This window comes from Ochotona curzoniae, unplaced genomic scaffold (assembly GCF_017591425.1).
Source record: "Ochotona curzoniae isolate NIBS_2020 unplaced genomic scaffold, NIBS_Ocur_1.0 contig_4895, whole genome shotgun sequence".
In the NCBI taxonomy this organism is placed as follows: domain Eukaryota; kingdom Metazoa; phylum Chordata; class Mammalia; order Lagomorpha; family Ochotonidae; genus Ochotona; species Ochotona curzoniae.
Window position 1 is genome coordinate 1,502,492 of NW_024466413.1, and position 13,814 is coordinate 1,516,305.

At 46.8% G+C, this 13,814-nt stretch overlaps 1 protein-coding gene across 1 annotated transcript in view; it reads left to right on the forward strand.

Annotated features, from left to right (window-relative positions):
- The window catches only part of FAM135B (family with sequence similarity 135 member B), a 178,557-nt gene extending 165,117 nt beyond the window's left edge, over nucleotides 1–13,440 (forward strand). The window contains exons 14-19 of the mRNA XM_040988499.1: nucleotides 2,233–2,324; nucleotides 3,874–3,971; nucleotides 4,942–5,093; nucleotides 7,452–7,562; nucleotides 9,590–9,703; nucleotides 12,550–13,440. Of these exons, the coding sequence (XP_040844433.1) occupies nucleotides 2,233–2,324; nucleotides 3,874–3,971; nucleotides 4,942–5,093; nucleotides 7,452–7,562; nucleotides 9,590–9,703; nucleotides 12,550–12,755 (773 nt within the window). The 3' untranslated portion in view covers nucleotides 12,756–13,440. The remainder of the gene's footprint in view (nucleotides 1–2,232; nucleotides 2,325–3,873; nucleotides 3,972–4,941; nucleotides 5,094–7,451; nucleotides 7,563–9,589; nucleotides 9,704–12,549) is intronic.
- The last annotated feature ends 374 nt before the right edge of the window (nucleotides 13,441–13,814 follow it).

The window sequence follows — 13,814 nt, forward strand, 5'->3', positions numbered from 1 at the left end:
TAAAGTGAATATATCAGTGAAACACACAGCTAATTAAAATTTATCAGTTAATAGAATTCACGCGTCAGTGGGACAGTATGAATAATGGAAGAAACGGAGTGAGAGGAGTTCAGGATAGTAGCCCAAACTGTTATGCGGTCTGTTTTTACTCACTTTTCACTGACAGGGCATTTGTGGTGTGCCATGACCCTGTAATAATTCTGAGAGTTTCAGGAATTGAAGATAACTTTCTCACATTCACTAGTTTAATATCATAGAGGCCAGTCTGCATCTCTTACTGGGGGATATTACATGGCAAGACAAGGTTCACAGTTCATTTGTTAAAATAATAGCTGGGTCATTTTTTCCCCATCATATATGTCAGAGAAGAGGAACAGCACAAAAGTGAAGCAGCTTCCCCAGGACCATCCCTGTCAGTGACCAGAGCTGCCCTGGCTGTGTTGATCCTCTGGCCACAGCCACCCACAGGTTCTCAGGAAGGTTTCTTTCCCAGCTGATGGCAAACAAGACACTTTAAGAGGTTCATAGTAAGTGGGTTTAAAGGATACATTTCTTCTGCACAAAGAATTGTTTCAAATCTGAGGAATCTTTAAGCCATTCATGAAAAATGCATATTATGAGAATATCAGGCATGGATTTCCAAATTGTTTTGCAACAAAGTAAACTTACGTTTTAATTTTGTGGTCCACTTCGAAGTGTTTGAAGTTCCCTTGTTTGTCCAAACTCTTAAAAATTTTGCAAGATCTATGATTTCAAATTCAATTTCCATTAACAGAAATGTGACCATGGCTGTGAATATTCCTACACTTATTTATGCGTTGCAAAACGCCCGAGATTATCTTCCTACTAATATTCTCAGGTTAAACCCCTACCAAGCCATAGTTGCCAAAAGTTATTTCTCAGTAACTAGAGGATGGGGTTATTTCATTCCTTCTTGAGACTTTCTGTGTTGAATGCAAATGCAAACACCTGTGCCTTTTAATTTTCATTTTCAAGCCTTGGACTGTTAATAGGCAAGTTTAAACAATGGTTACAAAAGTGGAATCAAAGAGCATAAGTGCAATCGATGAAGTGACAGAAGTAAAGAAAAAGCTTTAACTTTGTGGGCTACGATACCCATATTTCCTGAAAGAACATGAACATTTATGACCGTGGCCCTGCAAGTTCGATTAGTGTCCTCAGGGTCACCAGCAAGGGTGGCGTTGGACCTGTGGACTCATCCTCCAATATGAGGAATGCCCTGGAACACCCGGTTTCCCCTGAATTCCGTCTGACACTTTAATCCTGTTTCAAGTCACTGGCTAGTTTCACTAAAAATGGTGAAGAATGATAGCACTTATTCTCACTTATGATTCACAAGCCACTTTGAAGCTGTGTAAAATGCAATACATGTTGTATGGTAAAGGAGGGACGCTTCCAACTTTCATCCCAACAGCAGTGAACTTGAGGAGTTGGCCCAAAGTTCATTAATGTTACAGTTGAAACCCTGTGACATGCTTGAAAGATACTAGCATATTAAACTTATTCTTTCCTATCCAAAGCATTTTTCCATACAAATTTTATTTCAGGAATGGATTCTCTGTGTTCTTAATGCCTCTGCTGTTAGCGAAATTCCCAAATTATTGGCCTGTTACTCCTCTGCACAAATGCTCGCTTGTTAGGCTTCCAGGAAGCTTGCCTTGTCTGATTCCTGTTCCCAAGGGATATTATCCTTTTTAAATAACTATGCCATTTCAGGGGCATGTTTCTTTTCATGTTAGTGGGAGAACTTGATAGCTCGATAGTTTTGTGTTTCAAACAAGAAATTTAAAGGAGGCTTTTGGGAGTCAGATTATGCCATGTAAGACATTAGGGGGCCCTGCATCAAAACCTCTTGGGCAAATAGGATTTGCTCTGGAAAAAAGGGAGACAGTACCTCCAGCTGTTCCTGTGGACAGATACCCCAAGACACATGATAATCCATTAGGGAATTTGTCTGTGATAGAACCCCTAAGGAGGATGTGTGTGTGTGTGTGTGAGAGAGAGAATGGGGGAGTAAGGGCAACAAGCAAACAGGTGTTTGCCTTTTCTTCTTCTTCTTTTTTTAGTTGATTAGTTAATTTGGTTATGGGCTTACCAAAACATTAGAAAGACACAGAGGAAACGAAGGAAGTAGAAAAAGAAACCCCTTGTGTTTCGTCATCTTTCCTGTAGTTAACATGTGTTGGGGTTGGGGTTGTCTCTTTTCATTAGGGAACAGTGCAGACCTCCGACTCGTGAAGACTTTCATAGAATTGGGCCTTCCCGGAGGGAAGCTGGACTTCCTCATGTCTGAGAAGAATCAGGTATGGCAACAAGAGGCTCAGAGCTGCTCGAATGCAGGGCCATGTCTCACACTGGGGCCATGAGGACCGATGGCTGCACGTGAAGCAGACGGTAGCTTGTAACCACCTGACCGTTTGGAGAGAAAAGACACTGATTTCCTTCAGGAGGGTGAGCAAAGGCTGAGAAAGGAGAACCTCTGGGTCAATTGAGTGTCACCTTTGACTGTCATAGAACTTTAGAGTAGAAGCAACGTAGGCATTAGTTATTTGCAGATGTGTTTGTTAATCCACACTGGGGACTTTGAGGCATGTGTAACCAATGACTTCTCTAAGTCCGGGGTGACTGCTACAGTCATTACCATATCCAAGAAGGCAAAGTCTGAGACCTTAGTGAAGTCTCAGAGTTAATGAATCCTTTAAAAATTCATGGTCAAGAGATGGGGCTGCCGGAAGTAGTATTGGTTCCTACCCCAATGGTATTGGCATTGGCATACCCCAAGTGTTTTCTGGAGGCATAGAACTACATATAAATAAACGGTCATTACTAGTGGCCATTGATAATGGGAGCCAGTAGACTGCAAAAGATAATGTTCCATTCAACCTGTGCTTTCCATTTGCCTTTTATATGCCACCTGCTGGGTTCAAGGCCAGACGCCATACAGTACTAAGAGACAAAGGTGAACAGAGGATTTCTTTTAGTCCTAAGTCTTTACCTCATGTCACAACACGTTGCATGTTGATACCACCGTCTCCTTAGAGAAGCAGAGAGGAGGCCCTGACAGACGCTCAGGGTTCCTTATCCATATGAGCTGGAGAGGAAGAGCATGCCAGTGTACCCCGCCTTTCCTATTAACTAAATATGATCCAGTGCTAAGAGAGGAAGGAATTCAGATGGGGAGCAGGTGAGTGAACAGCAAAGGTTTTGTACCTGCAATGCATGCTAGTGATGTTTACTTTGTAGGGAGAGTGAGTGTGGTAAGTTAGCACTAATAGGGAACCTGTCTTCAGGATCTGCCTTTCCAGCCCCATGCCATGCAGGTCCGTGCCCGGCACCCTGCAGAGCCCACAGAGTCAGGTCTCTGTGCCCTGATTATGTCCCACAATGCTTTGTTGTGAATCTTGTAAGCAGGGACATTAGTGGCACTCTGCTTTTGCATGAAGATTTGCTGATTTCAGTATTTTTATTTATGTATTTGAGAGGAAGAGAGAGGAAATAAGTGAGCAAGGGAGTGCTATCTCCTGGTTCATCCTGCAGTGACCACAATGACTAGTGCTCGGCTGGGGCTGGAGCCCATTGTAAGCTGCATGCACAAGGGGCTTTTTTATAAGTGTGGAGGATCTTAACCCTATAATTCTTCCCCATGACTCCCATTCTTGTTCCCAAAATGTACTGCTTGTCGTTATTGCAGTGCAAGGGCCATGCTGGCCCTTCAGCTACGTAATGGCACACATGCCATTTATCCCCCCATTTCTATGTTCCTGGGTCCTTTGGCCATCCTTCCTAAGGCCTGGGTGGTTTGGGGGTCCTTTCCAGGGCCTAGGCCACCCCCTTTTCCTCTCTGCCTTCTAGATGGACACGTTTGCAGATTTTGACACCATGACGGATCGGCTACTAGATGAGATCATCCAACACATCCAGTTGTACAACCTCTCCATATCCAGGATCAGGTACAGGAATGTGTGGGAAGCTCATTCTGAATGAAGGAGACAACACGTTTGAGTGCTTGCTGTGTTCATTCATGGCCTCTTCTGCGTATTGGGATAAGTTGGCTTGTGATTTTCAAAGCAGCAATAATTGGCAGGACGATTGGTTGACATATTCAGACTAGGTCATTGTATGTGTGAGGAATGATAAACATTTGTTCTTGCTTAGTAGCAATAGTAGTAGATTTAAGACAAATATTCCTAGTTTCTAGCCCTTGTGGGTTTGAATTGTAGCTGTCATAAATCTGATGTGTAACCTTACATGACCTTTCCAAATCCCACAAACTCAGTTTCCTTGTCTAAGCGGAATGAACTAACACTAAAATGGTGAATTGTAAATCGCATTCATGAATTGTCTGCCTCTTGAGAGAGTATCAGTCAGTAATGTTTTTCTGCCCACACTATAGCACAGCCAAAGCTCACTTTTGAAGGGGCTGAAGTGACACTAGCTCGCATTTGGGGGCATTCCATTAGGAAACCATCATGCCAACCCTTCTAAGTGTGTCATCCTCTGTAGGTGTCAGGGTTAGTCTGTCCACCCTGATGCCTACAGTGCAGAGGGACAAGTGAGAGGATGCAGCTAAGCAAAGCTACGTCACGCACTAGTGCCCATGGCTTTTACTTGCTGGCTGTAGTGAGAACAGCGTTTATGGGTCTCTGAGAAGCAGTGTGCCTGCAGCAGGGGTGTCACTCAGTGCAAGCTGGGAGCAGGCTCATCAGCTGTCCTCTGGCCAGCCAGTTGCAAAACACCCAGCTCAGGCCTCACACAGCCAGCATTTACACCTACAGAAAGGCCGCTGTTTTCTTTGCCAAGGTCTCCTAAATCTGGTGTGTGAATGGGGGAGGTGGCTGATGCCTCAGTGCCTCCAGCAAACACTTGTCCACCAGCTGGTCTGTGGGGTCACACTCACTTGTATGATTTCTCTCTTTCCAGCTTCATTGGCCATTCTCTCGGCAACATCATCATCCGATCTGTCCTTACTCGGCCCCGGTTCCGGTATTACCTCAACAAACTGCACACTTTCCTGTCGCTGTCCGGGCCTCACCTGGGGACCCTGTACAACAACAGTGCCCTGGTCAGCACAGGTGAGATGTGTCCAAGGCGTGTTAGTCCTCATAGTCGATTAAGCCAGGACACTAGGTACAAGGAAGAATTTCTTGTTGCTGGGACCCTGGGACTTGGGAGGTGTTAAAGTGTGGGATATGAGAGCATGGTAAAAACCCTGGCTTAGGGATAGAACCCCTTTGTTCATGACCTCGGTGGAGTTAGGCTAAATGCTTCTCAAGGTCTTTTCTCCTTTACATTTCTGCAAACATGAAAGAGACGTCCCTGAGGTTCTGGAAGGAAAGACTGAGAGGAGCAATGGTGTAATAGAGAAGTGGGTGTGGACCGCACGGAGAGGTTAAGTCCTGAGTCAGACACTTAGGGAGAACTCCGGCCAGGACATTTAGCCACTGTGTGCCTCAGTTTGCTTACTGTTTGACATGTAGATCATGTGCATGAAGGTTTGTACATGTGCATGTCTGTGTACATCCACAACATGTGTATACGTGTAGGCGTGCATATAATACACATGTGTGTTTACTGTTGTCCCAAAGGACCCTTGCAGACTTGGTTCCTGACTCCTGACAGTTCCTGAATGCCCCAAAGCCTGCGCATCTTAATGAAGTGTTTTGCGTAAGGCTGCACAGTGCTCCTATGTAATGTAAATGGTCCCTAGATCACTTAGACTATCACGTGCAGTGCAAATGTGTGCAAATAGTTGTGATATCAGATTTCCTAGGAAATTATCACTAGGAAAAGGATCCATTTATGTTCAGTACAGATGCAGTTTTCTTACCAATAGTTTTAATCCACAGTCGGCTGAATGGGCAGAAGCACAGAACACGGGTGCTGAGGGTGTGTATGATGTGTGTGTGTGTGTGTGTGTGTGTGTGTGTGTGTGTGTGTGTGAGAGGGGGGGTGCTGCATGCACGTGTGTGTCACAGCAGTGTTAGGGGCTAAGCTGAGGAAGGAAGGCAAAGCTCGCTGCCGTTCATGGGCAGTCGCATGTGAAGGAATTCTCTGCTGCCTGTTTGCTCTTGCCATCGAGGCTCCCGCGGGGGGAAAGAAGCAAGGCACGTGTGTTTTGAAAGATGAGTGTGTTTTCCAAGACAGCGAGTGGTGGGGAGAGTTTTCTGTGCAGAATAAATGGTATGTGACCAGCACAGTGGGACACTGCTGTGTGGCAGCAGCACAGAGCGTGTCCTGCAAACCTAGGAAGCCAGGGAGAGGTGATGAGGGACTCGCCCTGTAGACCGTGGTGATAACACCTGCGAGATATGAACCGGGGGAGTGATGCGGCTTGGTATTTGGAAGGCCATGTGTGGCATGCGGTCTGTGTCACAGTAGTTTAATACATTGTGTGGCTAGCAAATGCTTTAGCAGACCTTAATGTTGAGATTGTTTTATAAGAATTTATTTATTTGTAAGTCAGAGTTATATAGTTCAAGGGAGACACAGACAGCTGAGATTTCCTAAATGTCTTCAACTGAACACTGGGCAAGGCCAAAGCCAGGAGCCAGGCGCTTCATACAGGTCCCCCACATGGATGGCACAGGCCCAAACACTTTGGTCATATCCTGCTTTTCTAAGCCAATAGCAGCGAGCTGAATCAGAAGTGGAGTAGCCAGAAACAAACCAGCGCCGTATGGGATACCAGTGCCACAAACTGGCTTTATTTAACCTGTATGGCTCAAAGCTAGCCTGACTGTCCAAATCTGTTATATAGTTAGGGTCACATGATGAGTCACTTACTGGCTTTTCTGTTATTGTAAGGGCATGGCATATTGGACAATTTCAGAACAGTCAGAAACCTCTTTCTCTGTCATATTAGCCTTCCTTACAAATCAGGATCCTTATACAGAGATCAATGAATTTAAGCGTATTTCCTTCCCTGGTCACAGAGACATTGTGATGTTGGAACAAGCTAAGGTCATCACCGGCGATTCTGATCACGCCTGTCTAGAGTGTGGAGCCTCTCGTAGCTGTGCCTTTGCACTCAAGCACATTTGCACTTGTGGCTCTTGTTCACTTCCTGGTATTTTATCAAAAGCATTTGTTTGGGGGTGACACAATCCACTCATCCATGCCAGTGTCAGCAGAAGTTGGGTGCGAGGGCTGTGAAATGAGATGCTGCTGTGTTCTCCGGCAGCTTGGCAGGACGTGCGCGTTTCCCTCCGAGGGCTTCAGGAGGAGGAGGGCTGAAGCAGAAGACACAACCGGTGTCAAGGCTCCAGGTGCCTGTGGTTGTGCCATTTTGTGGACGATTTAAACATGAGAATGCAAATTTGCTTCTGATAACTCAAATGTTTGCTGAAATGCCTACTACTCTCTTATTCTTTAGATTCATAGTTGATCGGTTCCATTTGGCTTTGTGTTTTATTTTGCTTTGTTTTTCCTAGGCTTGTGGCTCATGCAGAAACTGAAGAAATCTGGGTCCCTTCTGCAGCTGACCTTCAGGGATAATGCTGACTTACGCAAATGTTTCTTGTACCAACTAAGCCAAAAAACAGGTAGGGCAGTAGCCCGTGCAGCTCCGGGCTCCAGTCTGAGCTTTAGGTCTGACCCCTGAGACACACCTCAGCCTTAATGCTACAGTGATGCACTCCGAATGTGTGTCTCCCACTCTTGGGGAAGCCAACAGCTCTGCAAAGACTCGGCGTCCTCAGCCCTTCTCCTGCAGGGACATGGGAGATGCAGGCCAATGGATGTGTGTACATGTGTTGGGGGGGGTCATCGCAAAACAAACATGCTATAGCTTCTACTCTCTAGTAATCTTTTATTACCATTTTTCAAAGTGTTATTTTCCATCATTTGAAAGGAAGAGTGGCAGAGTGAGAATAAATGAATGAAATCATTGCGAATGAGGAGAGAGAGTGAGAGAGAGAGCGAGAGGGAGAGAGGATCGTTCTGCTGGTTAACTTTGTAAATTCCTGCAAGAGCTGGGGTTGGAGCATGCCAAGGCCAGGAGCCAGGAGCTCCATGTAGGTCTCCTACACAGATCAGAGGATCCCAAGTGCCTACCCGTCACCCTCTGCTCTTAAGTTGCACATCAACAGGAAGCTGCATGAGAGCAGGGGTGGGATTCAGTCCCAGGCACTGGGACAGGAAATGTGACCCTCCCATGTGGGACCACAGCACCTGTCCCACCACCCATCTTCTCTTGTTCTAATCACATAAGCACAAGATGGGTGGTTTCAGCTTCCCCCAGGTATACAGATTCACATACAAACCTGGAAGGTGCAAGCTTGTCCATTTATGCGGACTGAGTGGGGGACATGAGTCATTGTCCTTGACCTGATGTGATACCTCCCACAGTCTGTAATGGGAAAGTGTGCAGGGCCGTTGAAGACCTGCTTGTGTTGTTCGTGTGACTTCAGAGGATGACAGGGGACTGAGTGGTCAGTGTGTCCAATAGGGAGGGCAAAAGAGCCAACTGATGGGCCTGCCCGGTCCTGCCAAGCATGCTGGCCTGGTACAGGGTCTGCCCCTGCTTCACAGTCCTCCGTTGCTCTCTAGGCACCAACTCGATTGATACTTTCTATCTCCATAAATATAAATCAGGCAAAGCCACAGACTTCCTTGCACAAGAACCTTAGCTACTGTGTATACTTGTATGATACCTTGAATGCGCAGTTATTGCGGGAAGTAGGGAGAGGAAGGCAGGCTCAGGGTCTCAGTGTTTCACCTGGGGGAGCTCAGATGCTGAGATGGCCACATAGAGCTGTCGTAAAGCAGGACAAGAGAGTGACTGTCACACCCTGCCCTCTCCACCTTTGTATGGGCCAGCATTGGACACAGGCTGCCCCAGTGTGATCCGGATCAGAGCTCAATGAAGAGGCACACTTCTCTGCAGGGTCACATGGCTGAGAGCATCAGCAGCATGTGGGGAGTGAGAATGCGGACAGAGGCAGGAGCTGGGGTGCCATGCTGGGCTTGGAGGACAGTGGAGATGCACTCTGATGCCACTCTGCATGGTGACCTGATGAAGGCTGGAATGCAGTGAGATGAACACATTGCAGGAAGATGGGATGGGGTGGGGTGGGATGGGATGGGATGGGATGGGGGGTGGGGTGGGGTGGGATGGGAGCTAAAGTGGGAGACCTGATGAAGGTTGGAATGCAGTGAGCTTTTGTGGCTGAGGGCGGCCAGTAGACTCAGATGCCCTTCTTCCTGGAACTCTTCAGCATCACCTAGCTCCAGAAGGCTTTTTCTCCTGCTGCTCACCATTCAGGGTAGCTTGCTGTGGCTTCTTAGCTTCTACAGATGATGCAAGCAAAGTCTTCATTTCCCTATGAAGCACCGAAGGCCAGGTGTAGAGCATCCTCCTCTCAGCTCTTGTAGGCACCTGCTGCCCTGTCTGCCAGGGATGTGCGCTGCCTAATCTCACAGGACAAGCTCTCTGGCAGGGTAGCACCCTGGGGCCCAGGTCTGGGCTCTGCTTTCCCTGCAAAATGAATCTGTAAAGTGTGTGAAAACCAAAAGGGGTTTCAGTTCAAGTGACTTGAGTTTTAAAAACGCACCTGGCTTCCTGTTCCAGGACTGCAGTACTTTAAAAACGTCGTGCTGGTCGCATCGCCCCAGGACCGCTATGTGCCCTTTCACTCAGCCAGGATTGAAATGTGTAAAACTGCTCTCAAAGACAGACACACAGGTAAGTGGAATCTGCTGATTGTTTAGAGACTTTGTGATGGACTAGTAAATCAATGAAACTGACTTGACTATGCCTATTGGGGATGCCTGGATGGTGCTGTGTGCATTTTACATCTGATTGGTCTAGATTATCTTGTGTGTGTGTGTGTATGCAGGATATTCATTTTGTGTAATAAACAGTTACATGTTCCTTCCTCTTGTGTGGGCTCACCAGCCATTGCAGTGGGTATTTGGTATTCTGGGCCCAGAGCGGTGGCCTAGTAGCTAAAAAGTCCTCGCCTTGAATATGCCGGGATCCCATATGGGTGCCGGTTCTAATCCCGGTGGCTCTACTTCCCATCCAGTTCCCTGCTTGTGGCCTGGAAAGCAGTCGAGGACAGCCCAAAGCCTTGGGACCCTGCACCCACGTGGGAGACCTGTAGGAAGATCCTAGTTCCTGGCTTTGGATCAGCACTTCACCTGCCTTTGCGCTCACTTGGGGAGTGAACCTTTCGACAGAAGATCTTCCTCTGTCTCTCCTCCTCTCTGTATATCTGACTTCGCAATAAAAATAAAATAAATCTTTTAAAAAATTGGTATTCTTCAAAAGATGTTAAGTTATGATAAATTGATTATTGGTCCAGTCAGACCCTGGAACAGGATCCTGACTTAGATCCGATGCTTTACTTCCCTGAACTCCACTGCCGGCTTGCGCACTGGGTTCACATTGGGAAAAGTGAGCAGTCTCTTTGAGTTCATGTCTTCAGTTATGTTTTCAGATGACCAGAGCAGGAATGTGGCTTCACTGGTGCAACGTACAGGGAGACTTGATGTAAGATTTTACTTACAGGTGGTTGTTCCTTTTTTTTTTCCCTGGGAGACGTCCTAATATATATATATATATTTAAATTCTGAAATAAATGATCTCTCCAACTTCATTCTCTAGGTCACCGGCCACTGTACCCATGACCTTGTTTTGCAGATAATTGTCTCCTACCCCCCAAGTCCGTCAAGGTACAACGGTGCTTTATCAGAGGAAAAAAATGGATTGCATATTAAGGGTAAACTATGGTTCTACAAAACTGCCGAGGGCTGCCTCTTCTGCTGATTGCGTCAGTGAACACGTCAGCAGGTGCCGAGCCAGCTGAGTAGTCACTGTAGTGGGAGTGACTTTGTTTTCTTTTTAGCAAACGGCTTTTGATCTCAGTTGCACACACAACTTAAGCAAATTATGGTGTTGGTGCAACAAGCCTCTACTTGTGTTTCCTTTTGGTGACATACCCACGTGTTATTTTTATTACCGTGCAGTGTTCATGTTCACCATTTGGTAGGGGTGTAGAAGCATCCGCAGGTGCTGAATTTCCGTTTTCCCGCTGAAAGCACACTGTGTGTTGTGACGTTGTCTCAGCCTACCTGGTACTCAGCAGTGAGCGATGTTGGCAAACGTTCACAGCTCTCAACAAGGACCATGGCCTTCCTGTTCACCCCAAGTTCTTTAAAGCTGAATTGATGTAGTAAGACAGAGGTCTTCACAGTCAACCCCCTAATTGTTTCAATTCGACATTTCAACAGGATCCAACTGGAAGTCTTACTGCTCAGTAGGGGGAGACAAAGGTCAAAACAACACTCCAAGTGCTGCGGAGGGCACCTTTGTCCTTCTCAGCCTCGGAGGGCTCACCGGCGTTAGTGTTTGAGGAACAGGGTGCAGTGTGACTGTGCTGGTGTGGCAGGGAGCAGGGACAGAGTCAGGTGCAGAGCCTCCCTCTACCCACACAGGTCAAAGCGACAAACTGGCCTTATGTCATAGACCTGGGCACGGAGAATAAGCATGCAGTGGCTCAGCTCTACTAGCTCCCCAGGGAGCCAAACACGAACGATTCCAGCAGGATTTCTGTTGATAGGGATATTACCATGAGCAGCTTTGAGGGAAGGAGGGACAGCATCTAGGGGCTGTGAGCTGGAGACTCCAGTGACTACTGCGTGTTTACCTGTGGCTCAGGTTGCCATCAGCACACAACCCCTGCCCAGTGCCCGATACAGAATGGCAGCTGAGCTGATTCCAACTTTCTATCAAGTCTCCACACCCACAGAAGACTGCATCTGTTACCTTCTGGGAACTGGAATCGGGGGAGCTGCTGCTACACTTTGTGGCTTCTGTAGAGGGTGCCTTCTTCCACCTCTTTTTTTTTTTTTAGATTTATTTATTTTTATTACAAAATCAGATAAACAGAGAGGAGAAGAAACAAAGAGGAAGATCTTCTGTCCAATGATTCACTCCCCAAGCGGTTGCAACAGCTGGAGCTGGCTGAAGCCAGGAACTAGGAGTCTTTCTCCAGGTTTCTCGTGCGGATGCAGGCTCCCAAAGCTTTGAGCCTTCATTGGCTGCTTTTCCAGGAAGCTGGATGGGAAGTGGGGCCGCTGGGATCAGAACCGGTGCCCATATGGGATCCCAGCGTGTTCAAGGCATGGATGTTAGCCCTAGGCCTCTGCTCTGGGCCCTTCATCCAGCTCTTAATGAACTGTGTCTCAGTCAGTTCACCCAGGCCCCTGAAATAGTCTCCTGGGGATCTTTCCTCGCTGGTGGCTCCCACCAGGGACCACCCCCGCCCCATTTCTGTCCTGGCTATGGGGTGCAAGATCACAGGCCGTTGTGTGGAGTTCCTCTTCTGAATACCGGTTGCTGTAATCAAAATGGACCATAAAAACTGCTTGTATTCATTTTCATTTTGTAAGCACTGGGAGGAGACTGGGAATTGGTTTTTGAAGGTGTACCCTGGAACAGGATCCTGACATAGATCCGGTGCTTTTCTTCCCTGAACTCCCTGCCGACTTCCGCACTGGGTTCACACTCTTCTCCGCTCTTTCCAGGGCCAGTTTATGCGGAAATGATCAACAACCTTCTAGGCCCCCTGGTGGAAGCCAAGGACTGCACTCTGATCCGGCACAACGTGTTCCACGCCCTGCCCAACACTGCCAACACGCTCATTGGCCGAGCTGCCCACATCGCCGTGCTGGACTCGGAGCTCTTCCTCGAGAAGTTTTTCTTGGTGGCAGGACTCAACTACTTCAAATAGTGACGTGGCTAGGGCAAGCCTCGGGTAACTCGCCAGGAGTCTGTGAAATCTGTTGAGAGCTTGAGCTGACACATGCTTGTATGGACCTCTATAGTCTAGGGTGGAGTTCCAACTAGGGGGATGGAGGCTGTGAGGATCTAGACATGTGGGCTACTTTTGTTCTGGATATTTGGAAAAGCCGAGCAAAGTACGGGATAGACAAAAAAAAGCCTTGCTTGAATTGATCTAGCCACCTTAAGACTCTTTTCAGTTGCTTTCTTGAAAAAAAAAATAAACATGAGAAAGAAACACAATGGGTGGGGTAGGTGAGTACATCTTTTTAAAGCACTGTTGTGTCACAGAGATTGCTCCAATATGACTAGATTTGTCCAACATGTTATTAGCTCATAGCTTTATCATTTGATAAGCATTTCAAAACTCAGGTTAACCTCTGTGCAAAAGTGGAACATATCTGTGTAAAAAGAACCCATGATAGATTCCACTGTGCTACTGGTTCAGCAAAAATGTGATTCCCACTGTCTCATTCACTCTTTGTGTTTTCTGAACAAGGCACAGAGGAATGAATTATAAATCCCAATTTTATTTTGTAAACTGTGGCTTTCAGTAAGGAATGATAAAGATGATGCCACTGGTCAACACAAGTGTGTGAAAACAAAATAACCATGGGGAACCTATTAAACAAATGTCTCTACTTACATCCCTAGACTTTCTCTATGCATAGCCCTGGCCCATAAAATTTGTTTTTAATTGCTTCAGTTCTGTCAGTAGTAGGGAAATTTGAGTGAAACCCTAGCAGAAAAGCTCCTGCTGACTTACTTCCAAAGAAATACTGTTAGCATCCAACGCAATTGCAAAAAACTCAAAACACGGCCAGCTGCTTCTCCACTCCACCGAAGGAGAAGGTCTTATCAGAGGAGTTGCTGGACTCAAGCCTCAGGGGAGCTAGCTCTGAGAAGGGTGCTGCTTATCTTCCAACAGAAGTGTCCTCTTGCCTTAGGAAAATCAAGGGCTAGGAAAGGTCACCATCAACAGACAACAGGGACAGAGGCAGAGCTTGTC